Source organism: Manis pentadactyla, chromosome 10, assembly GCF_030020395.1.
Source record: "Manis pentadactyla isolate mManPen7 chromosome 10, mManPen7.hap1, whole genome shotgun sequence".
NCBI classification, from domain to species: Eukaryota; Metazoa; Chordata; class Mammalia; order Pholidota; family Manidae; genus Manis; species Manis pentadactyla.
In genome coordinates this window covers 20,341,050-20,364,323 of record NC_080028.1, presented here as the reverse complement: position 1 = coordinate 20,364,323, position 23,274 = coordinate 20,341,050, and the positions used below count along the sequence as shown (strand labels likewise).

Sequence of the window (23,274 nt, the reverse complement as noted above, 5' to 3'; positions counted from 1 at the left end):
CAAGAATTGGAAGCAACCTAAATGTCCATCAATAGATGAATGGATAAAGAAGATGTGGTACATATACACAATGGAATACTACTCAGCCATAAGAAAAGAGCAAATCCAATCATTTGCAGCAACATGGATGGAGCTGGAGGGTATTATGCTCAGTGAAACAAGCCAAGCGGAGAAAGAGAAATACCAAATGATTTCACTTATCTGTGGAATATAAGAACAAAGGAAAAACTGAAGGAACAAAACAGCAGCAGAATCACAGAACTCAAGAATGGACTAACAGGTACCAAACGGAAAGGGACTGGGGAGGATGGGTGGGTAGGGAGGGATAAGGGGGGGAGAAGTAGGGGGGTATTAAGAATAACATACATGGGGGGGTAGGAGAAAAGGGAGGGCTGTACAACACAGAGAAGGCAAGTAGTGATTCTACAACATTTTGCTATGCTGATGGACAGTGACTGTAAAGGGGTTTATAGGGGGGAACTGGTATAGGGGAGAGCCTAGTACACATAATATTCGTCATGTAAGTGTAGATTAGTGATACCAAAAACAAAGCAAAAAAAAAAAAAAGGGCAGTTCCTGTGTGGTAACCTCCAACAAGTTCTACACAAGGGTATAAAGGGCATATAAAAGTGTAGGCAAAGGGTCTGTTTGTGTTTATACAGAGGATCAAAGCCTAATTGGGCTACCCCGAAAATGAACTAAGATACGATATGAAAAAGAACTTCCAACATCTGCACTCTCTGGAAGACTCATGCCAGAAGATGATCATCAAAAAACCCCAACAAAGATCCACGCACTGCTACAGCTGTAGATGCACTCATCCCACCAGTTCCTGGACTTGCCATGGGAATGAGGAAGGAGATATCTAAGCTGGCCTGTGCATACAGTAAAACAACAAATTTGACTGGATCTATACTGTTGGAACTCAACTAAGAATTTGGAGAAGTGCAAATTGTAGCGCTCAAAACTCTTACAACTACAGACTATTTACTGTTAAAAGAACATATGGCATGTGAACAGTCCCCAGGAATGGGTTGTTTTAATTTGTCTGATTTCTCTCAGACTGTTCAAGTTCAGTTGGACAATATCCACCATATCATAGATAAGTTTTCACAAATGCCTAAGGTGCCTAACTGGTTTTCTTGGTTTCACTGGAGATGGCTGGTAATTACAGATATGCTTTGGTTATGTAACTATACTCCTATTATGTTAATGTGTGTGCGCAATTTAAGTAGTAGCTTAAAACCTATTCATGCTGAAATACTCTACAAGAAGATATGTCAAAGAAATAATCAATCTTCCCATGTTTTCTTCCGCCTGCTACTTCTATAGCTTTTCTTCTTCCTTCCTAATTACAACCCTTAAATAGAATTTGTGCCTCATATCAAATTTACCGAGTATCATAATTCTTCCAAGTGGTAAAGATACCTCAAGACAAATGCTGGGCATAGAAGCCACAGGGCATAAATATGCAACGAAGTAAAAAGCTAACCTTTTCAAACAATAAGGCTTCCCTCTCATTTACCAACTTCACATTTCCCTGTATGGCCCCGGAAGATGACTGGTTAGCCAGAGACGGGTAAGATTCCTCAAGGGAGGAACAACCTAAGACAGGCACAGTCGCAGGGGGGCCATCAGGTGAGAAATTGGGGATCAACAGAGGTGAGGCTTAGAACCTCACCCCCCCTGTTCTGAGAGAAATCTTCTGCATACGTGGATGTTTTATTGCCCTGGTCTAGCTTGGATTAACACATAGTCTACAGGCACACACCTGATCATCTACATTTGCTCTCTTACAACACTAAACTATGTTTTCTACCTTTATCTTGTATCTACCTACCACTTCAGCATTTTATTAAAAAAAATAATAATAAAGAGAGAAATGTGGTATCCACATATAAATCAAGTATAAAAACCAAATGAGTATTCATATTTGAACTGACTGTTTAGAGTTCATAATGCATGAGCAAAACCAAAAGTTTCTGTGATGACTGCCCTTGTACTGTTCACTATGTAACTTATTCACTATGTAAGAATTTGTTCTCCATGTAAGAACTTGTTTGTTATGCCTCAGAAGATTGGAGACTGACGAAAATTAGGCTTGGGGTGGATTAATGATTGTGCATTGAGCATTGACTCCCCTATACAGAATTTTATTGTCGTTAACAACCATTTGATCAATAAATATGAGAGATGCCCTCACAAAAAAAAAAGAAGAAAAAAAAAGGACAGACTTCCAATGGTAAAATAAGTAAGTAACCGGGATGTAATGTATAGCATAAGGAATATAGTCAAGATATTGTAACAGCTTGGTAGGGTGATAGCTGGAACCTAGAATTATGTATATAAATGTTCTACCACTGTGTTGTACACTTGAAACTAATGTAATGTAATACTGTGCGTCAACTACCCTTCAATAAAAAATATTAAAAAAAAAAAAAAAGTGAGTATCTGATTTTCTAATTTTTTATATGAGCAAAGAAATATATTTTACATTATAATCTAGTCTACACACACAATTGAAACAAAAATCTCACTAAGCAACAGTTTAATAGAACCTGGTATTTTCTATTTTATTTCATTCGTTTAAAATAGTGATTGCAACCTACTACACTGATTTCACAAGGCAAATTATGACCAACAGTTTAACAGACAAAATATAAGCAGCACAATATATCACGATAAACTATTTATTCAAGGAATGAACATTGGTTTAATATTCAAAAGTCAACTACTATAAATCACCACATTAAAAATAAAATCACAGAATGCTCTCAACAGAAACATATAAAAGCATTTGACAAAAGTCAACATCTTGCAGGGAAAAGTAATTCTCGACAAAGTAGGAACAGAAGAGAACTTCCCCAAAACTATAGACATCTATGAAAACCCAAAAACTAATATCATTATGATTAAAGACTAAAATAAAATGCTTTTTCCCTTAAACAGGTAAAGGGCAAAGATGTCTGTTCTCACCACTTCTACTCAACACTGTATTGGAGGTTTTAACCAATACAACAGGGCAAGAAAATAGAAATAAAAAGTTATCGAGTTTTGACAGAAGTAAAACAGTCCTTTTTTCCTCAGACATTATCATCTGTATAGAAAATCCTACAGAATCTTATTTTAAAAAGCTACCAAAATAATAAATGAGTCTAGCAAGGTTATAGGATATAAGACCAATATAAGAAAGAAAATCAATGGGAGGGACACAGGAGCCAAATGAAAAAGTCCCAATGGCCAAAGCTGGAACAATTTGAACAGCAAAATAAATATTACTGGATTACAAGCCAAAATATAAAATAAATATACATGAGTCTACAGACAGATACAAAATACATGACTGAATAAATAACTGGGAGACAACAGATACATATCCTGTGCAGGAAATTCTAAGTAGCCTTGTAGAAATTCCAACCTTAGGGAAGTGGAGCATACCTCCTTACTCCTTTCCTTCCAAAGTGTACAGTATAAATATGGGAAATATAGTAACTTTACAGTGGAGAACCTGAAAAACACTACATCAACCTCAAGATCAAGGTCAACATCAACAATGATTAAGACATGCTAATACTATGTACCTTTGGTATCTAGAATAAAAATCAACTTTACCTCTGTGGTCTTCTTGCCAGAAACCCTTAAACTCATTCTAATCATGAGATAAAAATTAGACAAATCCTGATTGGGAGACACTAAACAAAGTATCTGACCAATATTACTCAAAACCGTCATGATCATCCAGAACAAGTGTGAAAAATTGTCACATCCAGGTGGAGTCTAAAAAGACACAATGACTAAATATAATGTGGTATTCAGAATGGGATCCTGGAGCAGAAACACATCACTGCGTAAAAAACAAAAACAAAAAACTATGGAAATCTAAATAAAGTTTGGGCTAGAGTTAATAATAATTTAAAATATTGGTTCATTAATTGTGACAAACGTACAAGACTAATATAAGATGTTAGTAACAGGGCAGATGCGATGTGGGGCATATGAAAAATCTCTGTACTATCTTTACAACTTTTCAGCAAAACAAAAAATATTCTAAAATAAAAATCTGATTTTAAAAGTCATTGAGCTGCACACGTAAGGTCTATTTTTGTCTTTAGTATATTTCATTAATAAAAAGCTATTTCAATAAAGATATTAATTGTGCTCCCATATGCTAGCAACAAACAATTGAAAAATTGAAAATTTTGAAGTACCATTTACATTAGCATAACAAGTATGAAATTTTTAGGGATAAATCTGACAAAAGGTGTACAAAACCTACATACTGAAAACTTTTCTGTAAAATGTGGCTGTGAGAAATGAAAGAAGACATAAATAAAAGGAGAAATAAAAACATATAGCTACATAAAAAGCTGTTATAGTTGTTAAGATATCAATTCTCCCCAAACAGATTTAACAAGCCCAAGTAAATACCCAGCAAGTTCTTTTGGTAGCAATAACAAGCTGATTCTAAAATTTATATGAAAATGCAAAAGACTTGGAATATCAAAACAACTGAAAAAAATGAACAAAGTCGGAGGCCTTCTACCACCAATTTCAAGACTTACTAAAAAGCTACAGTTATCAAGACAGTCTGAAATTGGCATAAAGTAACACAAATTATCAATGGAACAAAATAGGGAGTAACTGAAAGAGGCCCAAATCTATACTCAGCCGATTTTCAACAAATAGTATTGGAATAACTGTACAGCCATATGCAGAAAAACACAACCAATCACACAAACAAAAAAACACCTCAACAATTATCTCACACCATAAACTAATAATCAACTCTAAATGAATTACAGACCAAAATCTAAGAACTAAAGCTATAAAATATACTTTGAGGACAATATAAAATGTACATTTTAGAACCAGATTGGAAAGTCATTTATCAGTTTCTTAAAAAATTGTTTATATATCCACATATAACCCAACACTTCTACTCCTAGGCATTTGCCCAAGAGAAATAAAAAACATATGTCTACACAAAAGCTTATACATGAATATTCACAGCAGTTTTATCTGTAATAGCCAAAAACTGGAAGCAACCTAAATGACCATCAACTTCTGGATAAACAAGTCACAGCAAATTCACAATGGAATATACTCAGCAGTAAGAGAGGATGCATAAAACAAAACAGATTAATAGATTAATTCAGCAATTAATGTAGCAGTTAATTTTATTATTTAAGAAAATAATTATGCTGAGGAAAAGAAGCCAGGAAAAAAAGTATACCTTATGGTTCATTTGTATAAAATCTAGAAAACGCAAACTAATCTAAGTAAAATAAAGTAGATCACATTATAATAAAGGATGAGGCAGGAAGGGAAGAGGGACAGGATTATAAAGGGACATGGGGAAATTTCTGAGGGCACATGTCAAAATTTCACCAAATTGTACACCTTTAATATGTGCAGTTTATTGCATATAAGTCAATTATAGTCCAGTAAAGCTTTTTGAATCATGTGTGTGTGTGTGTGTGTGTGTGTGTGTGTGTGTGTGTGTATGTCTCTCTATATATAACTGGTTATGCAAGATTGGTTGATTTTCTCTACTTGCATATTACAAAAATAATCAAGCCAAACTTTGTAAGAATGTGTACATTTTTTTAAAAAGTAATTTATTATGAGCATATCAACAAATACACACGTAACATGCACACGTGTGTGTGCACACGTATCTCAACAAAACAAGAATGTACTAGTTTACTTAATAGAGAGTCCTGAAAGAGGCCCAAATCTGTAGTTAGCCGATTTTCAACAAATAGTATTGGAATAACTATATAGCCATATGCAGAAAAACAAGAATTTTTAAGATAGAAGCAAATTTTAGTCAAGTTTAAAATTTTATTACAGCCATAGGCAGCCCTCACACTAGCAAGGAATATCAAATAATTATGGAATTTTAGCACTTGAAAAGTTCCTCTAATCCAAAATCCTCATTTTACAGTAGAAAATGTGAAGCCCAGAGGTAGGTTAAGTCAACTGTTTAAGGTCACTCCAGGGCTATAATCAAATTTGTACAATTTAAGTTTAAAAGTTATTTTGGAATCTATTACCATTTCCTTCTCATACCAATCAATTTTTAATTCAGTAATTTTTACTGAATATTTCCCAGGCATTATAGGAGTACATGGCAATTCTCACCCTCAAGGAGCTTTTGACGTCAATTTGTGAGGCTTATTAAGTATTTAAGGCATAAATGTTATTTTTTAAAAATGAAACCTACAGTGTTAATGGAACAAGGATCAAGGTATGCTCATAATAAATTACTCCTTTTTTTTGAGCATTCCCAATTTACAGAATTTGTTTGGCTCAGTTATTTTTGTAATATACATGTAAAGAAAATCAACTAGTCCTATCTAGCCAGTTTTCCACATAAACATTTAAAGAATGGAAGAGGTTGCAAACGGGCAGTCTGAGAGCTATGTTTTACCCACAGATATGTTTGTCCAACCTACAATGTTCTTAAAAACCTGAATTTGTGGCTAACACTTAAAATGGATAAACCTTACATTAAAATCTGAGTTTCTGAATTTTGTTGAAACACTGGAAGATCTGACACAACTAGATATAACATTCTTTGTGCAAAAACTGAGTACTGATTAGACTCTAGGATAACTTAGAAAATAAGACATAATTACTACTTTCAAAGACCTCACAGATTATTAGTAGAAATAAGAACATAAACAAATCAATGCAGCATGCTACAGTCTTACTTTCCAGATACTGTGTGACAGATGCTACAACAAAAAGTGAGAATAGGTTAGATGGGGGCACGAGGGAAGAGGTGAACATTCTGTTAAAAAGAATAAAAAAGTGGCTTCATGGAGAAGGAAGCACTCAAATTGTTTTTAAAAGTAAGTTTTTGCCAGGGTAATAGGGCAGAGGAGGCATTTCAGACAGAGCAGCAGCATGTTCAAAGTTATGCCATCACACAGAGTAGGCACAGATAAAGTATAAAGAAAGCATCAGGTAGTTTGGGAAGAAATGATATGCTTTGAAAGATGGACTGAAGCCAGATGATGATGGAGTCCTGTATCCCAATCCAAGGAATGTGGGTTTCATCCTACACATTAGTACTCCCAGTGCTCCTAAGGAGACTGCTTATGATTCAAACCAGGTGGGAGAAGAAATAAAAAGTAAAAGAATATGACAGCTGATCCTCCTAATTACTGATTCAACTGTGGAAGTTCTACTTTTGCCTATTTTATGCAGTCAAGTTCTATTTTAATATTTCTTCAGACAAAAAGTTCTACTGTTATAAACAATTTTTTTAAAGCTTGAATATGAGCCAGTAAAAGAATTCTACCAATCTTTACATGATACACCACATTAACAAAATAAAGGATAAAAATCACATAGATGCAGAAAAAGCATTTGACAAATTCAACATGCATTTATGATAAAAACTCTGAACTTTTAAAGTGGGTATAGAGGGAACATACCTCAACATAATAGAGACCACATATTACAAACCCACAGCTAACATCAATGATGGTGAAAAGCTAAAAGCTTTTCCTCTAAGACCAGGAACAAGACAAGGATGCCCACTTTCACCACTTTTAATCAACACAGTATTGGCAGTCCTAGCCAAAGCATTCAAAGGAGAAACCAAAGGCATCCAAATTTGTAAGGAAGAAGTAAAATTGTCACTATTTGCAGAAGACATAGTACTGTAGAGAGAAAACCCTAGAGACTCCACCAAAACCTATTAGAACTAATAAATTGAGTAAAGTCACAGGATACAAAATTAGCAATCAGAGATCAGTTGCATTCCTATACACTAATAATGAGCTATCAGAAAGAGAAATTAAGAAAACAATCCCATTTACAATTGCACCCAAAAGAATAAACACCTAGGAATAAATTTAACCAAGGAGGTGAAAGACCTGTACTCTGAAAACTTAAGACAACTAAAAAAGAAATTGAATATGACACAAATAAATACAAAGATACAACATACAACATGTTTATGGACTGGAAGAATTAATATTGTTAAAATATCCATACTACCCAAAGCAATATATAGATTTAATACAATCCCCATCAAAATACCAACTAGAACAAATAATCCAAAAATTAGTATGGAACCACAAAAGACCCCAAATAGCCAAAGCAATCTGGTGAAAGTAGAACTAAGCTGGAAGTATGCTCCCTGATTTCAAACTACACTACAAAACTATGGTAATCAAAAAAGTATGGTAGTGGCACAAAAATAGATAGATCATGGAATAGAATAGGAAGCCCAGAAATAAACCCACCCATATTTAGTCAGCTGATCTATGACAAAGGAGGAAAGATTATACAATGGGAAAAAGACAATTTCTCCTATAACTGGTGCTGGGAAAACTGGACAGCTATATGCAAAAGAATGAAATTGTACCATTATCTTACAGCATGTATAAAAAAACTTCAAAATGATTAATGACTTGAATGTAAGACCTGAACCATAAAACTAGAAGACAAAGTAGGCAGTAAGCTCATTGACATTGGTCTTAGCAATTTTTTTTTGGACCAGTCTCTTCAAACAAGGGCAACAAAAGCTAAAATAAACAAATGGATTACATTAAACTAAAAAGCTTTGGCAGAGTGAAGGAAACCCTCAATAAAATGAAAAGGCAACCTACTGAATGGGAAAAGTATTTGCAAATCATACATGTACTGAAGGATTAATATCCAAAATATATAAAGAACTTACACAACTTAGTATCAAAAAAACAACCAAATTAAAAAATAGGAAGAAACTTGGGTAGACATTTTTCCAAAGATGACAGATAGGCAACGGACTCATGAAAAGATGTTCAACATCACTCATCATCAGAGAAACAAATCAAAACCAAAATGAGGTATCATCTCACACAGGTGAGACTGGCTATTATCAAAAAGACAAAAAATAGCAAATATTGATGAGGATGTGGGGAAAGGGAGCCTTTGCACACTGTTGGTGAGAATGTAAATTAGTGCAATCACTAAGATAAACAGTATGGAGATTCTCAAAAAAAAAACACTGAAAATAGAACTACTGTACAATCCAGCAATTCTACTTCTGGGTATTTATCCAAAGAAAACAAAAATAACAATTCAAAGAGATATACTTATCCCTATGTTCACTGCAGCATTATTTACAATAGCCAAGATATGGTAGCAACCCAAGTGTTCATCAATATTATGAATAGATAAAGATGATACGGTACATATGTAATGGATTATCACTCAGCCATAAAAAGAATAAAACCTTGTCATTTGCAACAACATGGATGGATCTAAAGGGTATTATACTAAGTGAAATAAGTCAGAAAAACACTGTTTGATTTCACTTTAGATTTTGGAATCTAAAAAACAAAGGAACAAAACAAAACAGAAGCAGACTCAGAGATAGGAAACAAACTGTTGGTTACCAGAGAGAGGGAAGGCTAGGGGGACAGGCAAAATAGGTGAAGGGGATTAAGAGATACAAACTTTCAGTAATTAAATAAATAAATCATAGGGATGTAATGTATGGCATAAAGCACACAGTCCTCAGTATTGTAGTATCTTTGTATGGTGATAGACTATAACTAGACCTAACATGAGGATCACGTTGTAACACATAAAAGTATCAAATCACTAATGCATACCTGAAACTAACTCCTGTTGGGTAACAATTATACTTCAATTTAAAAAACTTCAACATTAAGTGATTAGCTTAGCATTTGGGAAAGAGCTCTCTGGTAACAAGGCCAGAGATGGAATAAAGTATCAGACAAGAAGGAAATGAAAATACTTAGTTGCAACAATTAGAACAAGAAACTATAAATTAAATCTGGGTAGAAACAGCAGAAACATTAAAATCTTACTGATATCATAAGAATCATAATTTGTTAAAGTGAGAAGATAAAGAAGAAAAAGGAATTAAGCTTGGTAGGTGACTTGAATAAATGTACGGATAGATATGGTTTAAACTAAAAATAAAATCAGAACACCTCATCTTCAATAAGCTAAGTACACACCAGGCCCAAAAAATGTACTAAGGAGGTATAATCTAGAAAAAGCAAAGCATTCCAGTTATGACTACACTTCAGGAGCAAACGTCCGAAAAAATTTGCCAGAAGTATATACAAAATCAGAACCATCCTTGAATGACATTATAGAAAACAAAAGTCCTTAACTATCAATATCCTAGAGATAATCTCAAAGGCTTCCCTAATGGTCTACCTAAAGTTGAGGCTTGGCATCTTTCCCTTGCCAATTCTAGTTGAGATCCAGATACCCAAATTATACCATGGAATCAAGGCAAACAAGAACGACATCACAGAATCAAGGCAAACAAGAATATTGGAAAACAATATTTAGGTCCTCAAACCTATATAATTCTTTACTAACATATGGCTAACAAATTTATCAATTGTCCCTACTCTTAGGGTAAGTATGTATGATTGAACAAATCTGCACATGGTTAGTCTTTAATTACCAGTTTCTTACTAGACTTTCAGAATAAGTTCAAAGGTATTTAGGTGGATAAATTTCCCAAGCATTAGAAAAGTTTAATGACATGATTTTCTAGGTTTATCACTGAATCCTAAAATGAAAGAAATTCAGCCCATTTCCATGAATCTGGGTTTACAACAGAACTGCTTTCTTTTAATGAATTTGTAAAAGAGGTAGGGAAGAGAAGAAAAGAATGAGGTGGGCAGTTCTTACATGCTTCAAAAATGAATCGTCTTTTCACTACTGTTATGAAACTCATTTCAATCTCTTTGATAAAGACTAACATTAAGTACACAAAATAAATTCTTAAGTCCTTCAATGAGAGAACTGATAAAACATCTTTATCAAAAAGCCATCATACCTCATTAATTGCATTAGACACTGAAGTCTTACCCATTAAAGAATAGATCAAATGCTAATTACTATTTCCGAATAGCTGGCTGGAAGCTATAATCTCTCTACCAACATCAGGAAGAGTTGATTATAACTAAATACACCGTCAAACCTTATACATTAGAAAAGACATTCTATGAGGGGACTGGATGAGCCTGTAGCTACATAGTTAAAAAGAAGAAATCAGTACCTGACTAAAATGGTAAGAATTAGAAAATATTCTATCTTTATAGGGGACATATAAAAAGTAAACTATCTTTATGTGGGGTATAAACAGTGCTTGCATTTATAGAAAGAAAGAAAAAAAAAAACAATGGGGAAAGTAAGTATTACCTGAGGGCAGGAAATTCAGACAAAAGGTCCCTATTCCTGGTGATGGCAAGTAGTCAGTTGCCAGGGTTTCTTTAGACTCCTCTGGTACTCATTTGGGTGATTATGAAATTCACAGCACACCAATCTCCACCACAGCCAGCAGGGATCGCTGCAGGGAATGGGTACACAGGGGACACAGAAGGGAGCAAGTTTAAGGGAAGGAAGAGGAAAGGAATGATATGATAAAAATATTTAGCTGCACTTAAAAAAATACAGTTGTATTTCACACTGGATTAACATAAAGCAAACACTACTTAAATTCTAAGATAATTGAACCATTCGTCTTTTCTTCATTCACTCTATCATTGGTATTACTACTACTCTAAGTTTTTTTTAAATCTCATTAAAAATGTTAACAAAAATGAGATAGCTGTGTTATACAAAAGTTATACAAAGACTGAACTGTATAATTCAACATTAAATGAAACCAATTAGGACAAGCATCGAAACAGACAAGCAATCTGCAAGTTGTCAGCTTAGTTCAATAGCCAAAAGGCCCAGATGAAACTGTAAGCCTCATTTCATTTCAAAGAGAACACTAGAGAGTAAGTTACCTATGAAAAGTACCTAAACTAAAGAGAGATCCACCACTCAACTATACTGATATACTCAAAAATAAATTGGAGAATATAGTATTTATCAGAAAAAAAATTTCAAATCTAAATTTTTTGGATATAATACAACTTCTTAAGCCTGCCAAAAATGTATTCAGAGCAACCAATTTATGCCTTATGTATTTTACGAAGGCCAAAGTAATACAAATTAATTTTTTCAGGCAGCTGAAAATGTTTCTGAACAATATTACGTACCACAGTACAGTAGCAGATGCTAAATACAGAATAGCAAACAACACAAGAACAGTTACTACCCTCAAAATTCAAAGCCTATCAGGGTGATTCTGCCCTGAAAGAGATGAGAATCTACAGAACAAACATGAAGCTTTTGTTTCAATGAAACAATATATTTTAAGACCTAAAGGAGTTAAAAAATGAAGACCAGTGAAGATTATACTAATTAAAGCTGCCTATGGACGATGTACAAGTAAAATGAAGCCTGAGGATGGCCTGTTGTGAAGGGATGTAGACAAACTGGCTGCAGGAAGTAAGACAAAAAATGATGGGTGGGAAAAAAAGGAGGAGGAAAAGTCTAGTGTGGCAAAATAGTGGAAAGCATAACTGCAGCCAAATTTGGAGGACCTAAATAACCCCTAATTTCTCTAAATACTTTCCTTAAATATTCCCTTGTTATGCACGCAGTGGTCAGAGAAAACATTTAATAACTATCCATTTTATATCACTCAAGCCATTGTTCATGTTTTTATTTCATTTTTTACAAGTTTCTCTGAGACTTAAAATACCTTCATCTCATTGTCTCTGCTTCTGTTAAAGTTGCTTATGTGCATATATAAGACAATTCTACCTTGAATTCTATTTACTCACTCATCTATCTACTGTTTCCAGAAGACATTCCTAACTTAATTTTATTTATATATCTTATAGGATATTCTTTAACTATTGATAGAATAAATAATTACTTATCAATTGAGATAATCATACTATTCCTTAAAGACAAAATAAATCTTACATTTATGATGCTCCTTTTTATTGTACAGTTTATTTATACATAAAGTTGCATCACAGCAGAAGAAAACTTTGGACAAGAAGCTCAATTTAATATCTAAAGGCATAGTTTAACCAAATTTTTTTAAAATCTCTGAATTTCCTAGTATTACTATTCATCCTTAGTAATTCCTAACAATAAAATTATACACAAAGGTTTACAGACAGACAAAAGTAGAGGAAAACAACACCTGATGCTATGCTGGCAGTGCAAAAAGAGCCAGAGATCCCTCTCTTAATGATATTTCTGGGTAGAAAGAGAACACTGCATATAGCTAAAATTAAGTCTTAAAGAATAGATTAATATAGAGATTCAACATTTATATACAACATTCATTTTCCCTGGGAGAAGTCTCAAAATAAGTCAATGAACTATCAAACAGACAAATAATAGCCCAGTGCCTGAAAAATCAAATAAATGATAAATTACTATATCCTGAATCACACAGACTTGAGCTCTCAATTTTGTTTTAATAACTTGGTTGTGATTTGGTAACTGCTCATATCTCACTCATGGAAATAGTCTTTCGTTTATAATTTACATTCAGTCTGAGCACTAGTCACTAACGCCAACTGGTTAAATACCAGTATTTAATAGAAATAATTATTCATTCTCAGTAATATAATGTGCAGAATTTAAAACATATATAGAAAAGAGATCAACTTATTAAAGAAATGTTTAGGCTGGAAATTACAGTATTAAGGCAAAGTGTAATACAAATTGCAAAAAAAATTTATGCAAGTAAAAAGAAATGGGAGAAATTGTGCTTCCCCAACTTCAGAGAACTGCTAAGTGAAAAGACTATGTTTCCCAAGCTTCAAAGGACTATAGAGTAAAATGATTCCCAAACAATAGCAGAATTTCCTAAGGGATACTGCAGTAGGAAGGTTAGAAAACCATAAAATAATAAAAAAGGAGGTGCTGAAAACTGAGTAAAAGAAGAGCAAACTGTTAGGTGAGGACAACAGCCTGAGCAGGCCAACTAGAATAAGCGAATTAAAAGGGTAATGAATCAGTGACTTAACCACTCAGCACTACCTGTCAAACTTGGGCAAGTCACAAAGCTCAACTTTTAATAATTTCCTTCTCAGAGACAGGAACAAATCTTTTCTGATTCTAGGATGGTGTGGATAAAGTGAAGGTTCTTCCTATGGCCAGGATTCTCACCTGGCCCTGGTTGGCTAGCTCACTACACATGTATGGGTAATACATTGTTATTGACGCTATATAAAGAGCTCCACCCAGTGCTCTGGGCGATGCAGTGGCAAGGCTGCAAGGCTGCAGGAGAGCAGAGATGAGACTGGAGTGGTGGCAGCACAAAGGACAGAGACTAAGATGGGTGCAGGGGGTCGGTGGGGAGGGGTGGTAGAGAGGCCCAGAGGCAGAGCCTCTTGCTGTGTGCAGGCTCGCTCTGAGCAGATGGGATTCTAGTGATTGACCTGCCACCATGGGAATAAAGTTGGGTTAAACCCTTTCACCCCAAAAACATTCCACTGTCATTCTTTGGTCTCACGGAATCCATAGCGAACTTGTCCAGGGCTGAAACCCACTGGCAAGGTTGATATCACAACATCCAATGGACCAAGTTTCCAACCTCCTAAATGTAATTTTTGCAAGAATCAAGTGCTTAATAGCCAAAAAACAAAACAAAACAAAACAAATCCACCCCCTAAAATTCAACTCACGATTCACTTTGCTGTAATTATCTAGTTGCATGAACCAAAGGATAACCACACAAAAAGCACTTGAGTGGTTTGCCAGACTAAACTTGTGTAGCCTAAATTCATAAATAAAAGAGATCACCATTATATATAACAAACAACAAAATGAATGTATCCAAAACCAAACTTCTCATAGTCTCCCACAAGCCTGCTCCTCAAGCAGTCTTCCCTAACTAATATGAACTCCATTTTGTCAGTTGCTTTTGTCAAAAACTTTGGAGTTACCTATCACTGCTCTCTCTTCTCTCTCAATCCACATACCTTCAAAACACAACCAGAACCTATCATCTCAGTAACTCCACTGCATCCACCGAGGTCCAAGCCAGGATTTTCCTCACCCAGGTGGTTAACACTTAAAACTGGGCTCCTGCTTCTGCCTTTGCCCTCCTATTATTTATTTCCCACCTAGCTGCAGAATGATCCTTGCCTCAAAGCCTTCCAGTGGCTTTACTAGAAAAGCCAAAGTCATTTAATTACAAGACCCCACAAGATTTGGCCCTTGTGGGAAAAATGGAAGTTCCTATGGCCAGGATCCTCACCTGACCCTAAACTACCTGACAATGTAATTGGCCAGCTGCTAGGCTAATGCTTCGACACCCGTAGGCAGTAAGCTATCATTGACTGAGTCACTATATAAAGAGTTCCACGCAGTGCTCTGGGAGAAGACAGAGGAGATGGATTATGGATCTGCAGATTATTGACCTACCACCTTGAGAATAAAGCCAGGTATAAACCCTTTTACTTCAAGAATGTCCATTTTAATTTCTTGGTTTCACTGAATCCATAGTGAATTTGCCTGGGACTGAAACCCTCAGGCAAGACAGCCCTTGTTTTCTCTTTGATCTCATCTTCCTCACCCCACTTGACTTTATTGGTGAACTCAGTATATTTCAAAATGACAAGCAAGCTTCCATTTTTAGATCTTTGCATTTGCTCCCACCACTTCTTTCAGATATTTTTTGAAATAACACCTTCTCAATTAAGCCTTCTAAATCATGAGATTTAAAATTGCAAAGCCCATCCCCACCTCTTTGCACTTCCTATCCCCTTTCCCTTTGAGTTTTTTCAACAGCAATTACCATAAGCTGCTATTATATACTTCACTTATTTACTCAGTCTCCTCTGATTAAAATGTGAACTACACTGACAGATGGGATTTTTGCCTCAACACTATGGACCAGCACCTGGTACAAAGTAGCACTCAGTAAATATTTGTTCAATAAACAACCAGTATGTGTAGTTGTTTAAATTAACATTACTAGGGATTATTTTTAAAAGAATACTGCCAATTTAAGTAACCAAAAAAATCCCCAAACTTATAAAAGTAAATTTATTTATAATTCTAAGATACCACTTAACTCCATCTTTTTCCAGCTGCCTAGTTCAAGTAAACCAAATCTCACATATTTCATATAGCAGTACAGTTCTAGAAACAGGATGTATTCGGTGATCCTACTCATGCTTCTGCCAGAATGGAAATCATTTAAGTTTCCCAAGAGCTGAGACCACATTCCACCCATACTTGTATCTCTAACGCTCAGGGCTCAAGAACCTGGTATATATAAACTATCAAAAATTATTTCTTGAACTTTACCATAGAAGTAAAAGATGCAAATAGCCTATCGATAATTACATAAAATTATCATTTAAGAAAATAATTCTGACAGTCTAAATAAATTAGGTTGTATTTCCTTATAAGAATGTCTGTACTCATCTCCAATTATATGCTCGACTTCTCTTCAGTAATTCACTTCCATGGCCTTATCTGGTATATTGCGCTAAACTAGGCCTAATCCACCTCTAAAATCTTAAACTTTAATATATGATACTTTCAGACAAACTTCCAATCCTTTCAGTTCTCTCATTTGTTTTTCTCAACTGCTCTTCCACGTAGATATAATTTCCAGTCCTTCAATGGTTCTTTCCTTTTCTCCCCAGGCTATCAGCTGCTGCCCTGCCCCACAAGCCCCCTTGACTTTACACAGTCTGAGACATCCCATCAATACACTGTGAAACACTCTAAACTCTCAATCACTCTGCCATTCGGTCATAAGATCCTGCAAGTGCTCAACTCTTCCTAATCTTAACAAATATTCCAAATATTCAATAATCTTCACTGGCCACCCTCCCTTTTCTATTTGTTCCTTCCCCTTGGTTTAGGGACATGTCTTGTTGAGACTGTCAAGTAGTTTCTCCTACCCAGATCCAGCCCCTTTCCAAGAGTGGTGCTCTAAACTTTTATTGATGTCCTTCCAATACATTACTTTTCTATTTAAGTCGATCAAAGCTCCTCTGAACTCTGTATTTCCACCCCCAGACAATTGCTCCTGAACCCTGGAGTTCCAAAAACAAAAATGATAACCAGCCATCTTTAATGATCATCATGTCCCTCTTTTGTCTGGGATTACTAGCAGTCACCTCCTGGAATGAAAATTTCCTTAACACAGCAAATGAGGCCCTCTGAAATCTAACATAGTTCAGTGTCAAAGACACCAAATGCAGCAGCAAGCCTGACTCAAAATAGTTCTCCCTATGACCATATCCTTGCTGTATAACTCTTCGCTATTGCTAATTGATATGTAGATAAATCTAACTGGGCCAAACAGGTTCTCTCTCTCAGGAATCCGAAACTTGATGGAAAGACCATAGACTGGGCATTGAGAGACGACAGCACCCTAAAGCAGTGCTTTTCAAACAAGATGGATTTTGCCCCCGAGGGGACATTTGGCCTTGAGCTGAAAGGAAGCTTCTGCTCTTACTTCCTTTATAGTTGTTGTAACTTTTCTTTAGGGCTTTCCATGCCTTGTGAAAAATACTCTCCTAGAGACGCCTCCAAAATATTCTGTGCTAGTTATAGCATGAAAGCTCAGGATAATTTCTCCTTCAAAAACTTCTTGTTTCACTTCTCTTAAAATGTAACTATTCCAGCCCCACCTCCCACTTTCTAACTACCCCCTTCCCTGGTTTAGTTGCATATTATTTCCTTCCAAGCACACAAAACTGTTTCTGTTAACAATGCAAGAGATGCTTGGGATACATACTAAACCTCAATTAGCAGGGAACAAGTATATAGATTTATACTTCTCAAACAGTTCAGCATGTACTTAAAGCATTTATTAATCTCTTAAGGACAATTCCTCTTTCATATTCTTCCAATATACCTCAAGCTCTCAAATTTCTTAAGATACCCGTTAACACTGGTTTTAATCTTACAATTTCACCATACTTTGAACTCAAATCTCAAAGTAAGCATTCTCTTTCTCCTGTTCCTTCATAATCTTCTTCCTTACTGCAGTACCCCCTATATAAAGGTTCATTCTCCTAGTCCTTCCTTTCCAGGACACCAAAGGCACTAACTACATTTATTCAATGATTCAATTACCCATTGCCTCCTACAAGCACTGAGAAAATGGTCATACCCAGTATCTGTGACAATATTGGTGGCATATAGTCTTGCCTCAGCTAACAAAATAAATAGTATGTGGGGGATTGTCAGTTCACTGGTGACATTCATCCTACCACTCAAAAAATTGCTGTGGAGTGCCTACATTATGCTAGACTCAAAACAAAAATCTCTGCCATTATGGAGTTTACATTCAAGTGAGATGACAAACACTAAGTATGTATTATGGCAGATGAGGATGAATGCTACAGAGAAGGCCTCCTTTGAAAAGTGCCATGAGTTGCATCCACTGCCCAAAGGAAGTATCTACCATTAGAAAGTTCTATTTCCTGTTAAACTGTGTTAAATTTTATTTCAGATGATTATATCAATACAGTGACATCTTCATTACTGGATAGTTTGTAAGGTTAATCTTGATCTGGATAACTTCCAAAGTTCATCCCTACTCAAATAACTGTAATTTGTCACAACACTCACCTTGTTTTGTGTATTGCCCTTTAGAACTATGAATAACAATGTTTCTTAGGGGATGACAGCAAGAGCAGTAAAATTAATATATTAACCATGAATATGAATTTTTCAATCACCTAAGTTTTGAAATATGAAACAACTGAAAACTCCAGTGTTTCAAAAACTCATCTCTGAAAAAAAATCCTCATTACTTTTTACAGCTACTTAGAAATCAGACAGGTTAAAAAGTTATCCTAAAGACTCAATTCTGAGTATGTGGGTGTTGTCTACTTTGCCAAGTTAAGTCATTACCTTTGCTATTAAGAGTTCTGCTCAACTGGAGTTCTACGAGAGAATTAAACTATAATGCACTAAAGGCAGTCATTGATTGAATTGTTATTCTCCCATGCATCTAGCTATATCATCTTTGGAAGAGTAAGAATACAGACATTCCATTCAAATCATTTTCTGTAGGTCTTAATTTTCTTGGGTAACTGATAGAGAAAGGTTGGAGGACATCTGATAAGAAGGACCTTACCTAAATAATAAGTAAATAGTAAAGATAAAACCTTATTCCAAAGTAGGATAATTCAGTTTTGAACCATATGTGTAATTTAAAAAGAAACTTTTCAATTACTGATAATATTAAGAAATATTCATATACATATATTGGTATAATGTTACTTTAAAAGAAAATTATCATATCTTATTCAGTGTTGTGAGTAATGTATTTGTTGAATCACAGAAATACGTATTTTGTTCCCCAATACATAACCTCTGGTATACAACGATCTGGAGAATCAAGAATTGTCATTACTGTACAAGTATATCAATATACCTAAGTCTTTTCCCCAAATCAGGTAATCACCAACTTAGAGATAATAAGAGAAAAGGATCATAATCCAGGGCTCCGAATTCACGAACAACTTGCAACAAGATCCTGCAGTTGGCCTGCGTCTTGAGACAAATATGGAGAAGCCGGGAGCAATAACAAACTGCCAACTTTACTGAGTCATGTTTCTGACTAAAACCGCGTTATGAAATGGAAAGAATGACAAGTATTGAGTTTATCACCACAGATGTTGACTCCCTGAATTTATGGGTCTCAGCTTTTTAAAAAGCAAACTGTTCTGTAAGAATGATGTGGACCTAAAACGACTCCGGAAAGAACTTGCCAAAGCTGGGAACTCTGGTTATTTACCTAAAACAAATCCTAACTGTGCAAACAGGCACACCCTCTAATGCATCTGAACGACAACGGCGAAGTGGGGTGGATTTATGACAATAACAAGGTTAACAGTTAAGACAAGCCTCAGTCCTAAGAGTCCACATTGCGCCAGATGCCCTAGTTCACGGAGCCGCTCTGCTCCAGGTGAAGACGAGCTCCGAGCTCGCATTCATCCCGCACAGAAATCAGGCACCTGGGGGACGCCAGGCCACCTTCAGCCTCGGCGCGGGACCGCCCCAGAGAGGGGACCCAGGGCGCCTCCAGACGCCGCGTTGCGGGCGATCCCAGTCTGCCGCCTCCGCCGGCCGCCCGGCACGCTCCTCCGCGAGCCGGCGGAGAAGCCGCCCACGGAGTGACCTGTGAGGCCAGTCCCCGGGCTGCAGGCGATGGGAGACGCGAGGACGCGGCCCGTGCCCGGACTGGAGAGGGGAGCTCAAGGGTCGCCTCCGCACGGCCGCCTGGACCCCACGCCCGAGGCTCCAACTGACCTGGAGAGGTGCTTCAGGATCTGTTTTTTGATGAGCCCAGCCATGGTGCCGGGGCGGGCGGCGCCGCGCACTCTCTCCGCTCCTCACTGCCTCCTCTCTTCTTGGCCGTCTTGTCTTTCTCCTAGTTAACCCGGCCGGAGGACAGGCGCCTGAGCGATCACGTCCGGGAAGGACCCGAGGCCCCGGCCAAGGCCACAGCCGCTGCCGCTGCTGCCGAGGACCGGGAGCATCACGCTCAGGCCGCCGCGCCCGCCGTCGGCGCCATCTTGGCTGCTGCATCACCTAAGAGACCGGAGAGGGGATGGCGCTGGGCGGGGCGCGGAGAGGGGCGGGGAGACAGAGCCCCGGAAGGCGTGGGAGGGGCGCTGTACATCACGCGGGCTCTGGATTCCGGCTATCGGGTTCCCTCAGCGTTTTGACTCTAATGCGTCTTCAGACTCGCAGTTCCAGAACCTTCTTGGGCGGTAGTCCTCTCCCCACCCTTTGATCTTGTTCACGCTTCCACCTGCGCGTCCCACGTCCTAACTTCCTTTTCCATTTCCTCAGAATTTGCTCCACGAACTACTCTGCTTGCTGTGCTCTGTTTATCTACACGGCTTTCTTCATATTCTCGCCTCAGTGTCTTCTCTTTTAGTAAGATACTCCGCTTTCTCCCAGCTAAGTGCTATCGTTTCATGTTTCCCCTGTTAATTAAAATCTTGAGGGAAGTAAAAGTTGACACCGTGTCTTAGAAGTCCAGGACCTGGGCATTAGAAGGCCTAAAATTAAGTCCTCGCTCTTGTATTTTCTGGCTGTGTTAACCTGGAAAAAATAATTTCCTTACTTTTAACCTCATTAATCATCTATAAAATAGATTAATAATATCCTTACCACCTCACTAGGTGGTTGTATCTAAAGAAGTAAGTATGTAAAATTTCACTTGAAAATTTCTATAAGAAGGAAGGAAATTGCTGAAATAGCAAGGACAACTATTACATCTCTGCAGCTCCACGCCCAAACCAACATTTTTCAGAGGTGAAAATGACCACCCAGTGATGTGTAAAAGAGGAAAAGAAATTACACTACCTGTGGGGAATGTATCAGGAAGAAATGTGGGTATGTGTGGGGAAGAGGGTAGTTTACGTATAGCCCAACAACCTTGCCCTTTTTGAAGAAGGGAAAAGAGATATGGAGGGTGGATATATATTCACTTAACATTAATCATGTGCTATAAACTAGGCATTATTCAAGTATCTAGTGTTACCTAAAAAAATATAAAAAACCTGTTCATGCAATCCAAGAGTTAACAGCCTGGCATGGAAGGTAGATTCTCAGTGATAAACCTTGACCTATGTCATTAGACTGAAATGCCAGCTTAGCTATTTTGTGCTGGGCAAGTTATTGATCTCTGTCAGCCTCAATTACCTTATCTATTGGAGATAATAGTATCTAAGTCAGAATTTTGCAAGGACTAAATGAGATTATGCATGTGAAATGTTCAATAAAATGCCTACTACGTGGCAAGCTCTTAATAAATGCTATTATTATTATTATTAGTTAATGTTATTAAAAACAGTGCTATAAGTACACAAAGACGCAAAGGAGGGAGTGATTTATTCTATCTTGTTAAGTCAGAGACGGATTTACTGTGGAGATATCCTTTCAAAGATAAGAATAAGTCAGTTTAATGTATTGAAAGAACTGACCTTGAAGGCAAAGACTTGGATTTGAAACCCAATCCTATGGCTTTTGAACTATGTGATCATAGGAAAAATATTGTACCTCTAAAGCTCCAGGATGCTATTTACCTTCATGAGGTTGTTGTGAGGATTAACCAAGCTAATACAGGTTGGGCACTTAGAGAGTACCAGACACAATAGAAATGGGAGCTATTATTATTGATTCACTAGGCAGAAAGGATGTTTGAGGCAGGTGGAACACAATTATGAAAAAGGACAGAAGTTCATGGCTTCTGAATGGCAAGTGGCCTAATGTGAACAAAACTGGGATTCATTTTCAAAGTAAAAGGACTAAAGAAACCCATACGTTAATAATGATACTATCTTTTTATTGAGAAAATACTGATAACAATTCTACTTTACTCTTTCTGTATTGAGGAAGCACATGATGCCACAAAACCACCATGAATTCAGTATTTTACATTAATTTGCATTTGTGTTAATTGCTATTTATCAAAGTATAATTTTCAAAAAGTTAAAAACATTGACTATCATGCAAATATATGAGTGTGTGTCGAAGATTTATTAACTCATTTTAATGCAAGAACCAACAAGATAGGGTATTAAGCTAGTCCACCCATTAATAAGACTTAAAGTCTGTTGCCCATGTTTATTATATATTCATATCTTTAACTTTTAAAATTATATGTTGCCTTCAGCCATAAAAAAAGAAATCCTGCCATTTGCAACAACATGGATGGATCTAGAGGGTATTATGCTCAGTGAAATAAGCCAGGTGGAGAAGGACAAAATACCGTATGAGTTCACTTATTTGTGGAATATAAAAACAAAGCAAAACAGAAGGAACAAAACAGCATTAGTCTCATAGACACTGAGAAGTGACTAGTGGTTATCAAGGGGAGGGGAGTTGGTAAGGGTACGGGGAAGGAGACTGTTCAACCATGGTGATATACACTCGATAATAAAAAATAATTAAAAATTATACATTGCCAAAATATACATATATATCAAAAGTAATGCATGCTTGAAATTATTTGCACTAAAACCTACGAGGGAAAAATGAATAAATAAAATAAAACCTGTGAGGGTAGAGTGCATGGTGTGGAGGTGAATAGTCTGAGCTTTTACTGAACAGTCTTTGCTGAAGTTGGCTCCTAATGGCTCAAGAGAACCAATTGTGTACAACTTTTCCCAACTCTGTGTTCAGTGTTGGGTGAGTTCAGGAGAGCTTGAAATCAGCCATTGTGACAGTATTTACACCACAGAAAGTGGTAAACACTGCAAATCAGGCCTTTTTTTCCTGAAGATCTGGTGGTTAAAATATTTATCAGCACACAATAAAGATGGATTGAAGGGGGATAAGATTGCAAATGTATGTATAATAGACAATGTCAAGCCATGGAAGACTTCTGAAGTGAATTTGGGGAGGATGATCAGATTTCTGGTTCAGAAA

The 23,274-nt window shown here is 36.6% G+C and overlaps 1 protein-coding gene across 5 annotated transcripts in view; it reads right to left on the bottom strand.

Annotated features, from left to right (window-relative positions):
- The window catches only part of BLTP3B (bridge-like lipid transfer protein family member 3B), a 94,938-nt gene extending 74,471 nt beyond the window's left edge, over window positions 1-20,467 (bottom strand). For 2 of the 5 annotated variants that reach the window (XM_036891585.2, XM_036891587.2), the window contains exons 1-2: window positions 20,143-20,466; window positions 11,194-11,341 (exon numbers count right to left, since the gene is read on the bottom strand). Coding sequence is in view for 2 of the 5 variants with exons in the window: in XM_057486480.1 (XP_057342463.1) it covers window positions 20,143-20,186 (44 nt within the window). In the remaining 3 variants the exon portion in view is untranslated. Of the gene's footprint in view, window positions 1-11,193; window positions 11,342-20,142 lie in introns of all 5 variants that reach the window. The other 3 variants (XM_036891588.2, XM_036891584.2, XM_057486480.1) reach the window with 2 other exon arrangements.
- Between the last annotated feature and the right edge of the window lie 2,807 nt (window positions 20,468-23,274).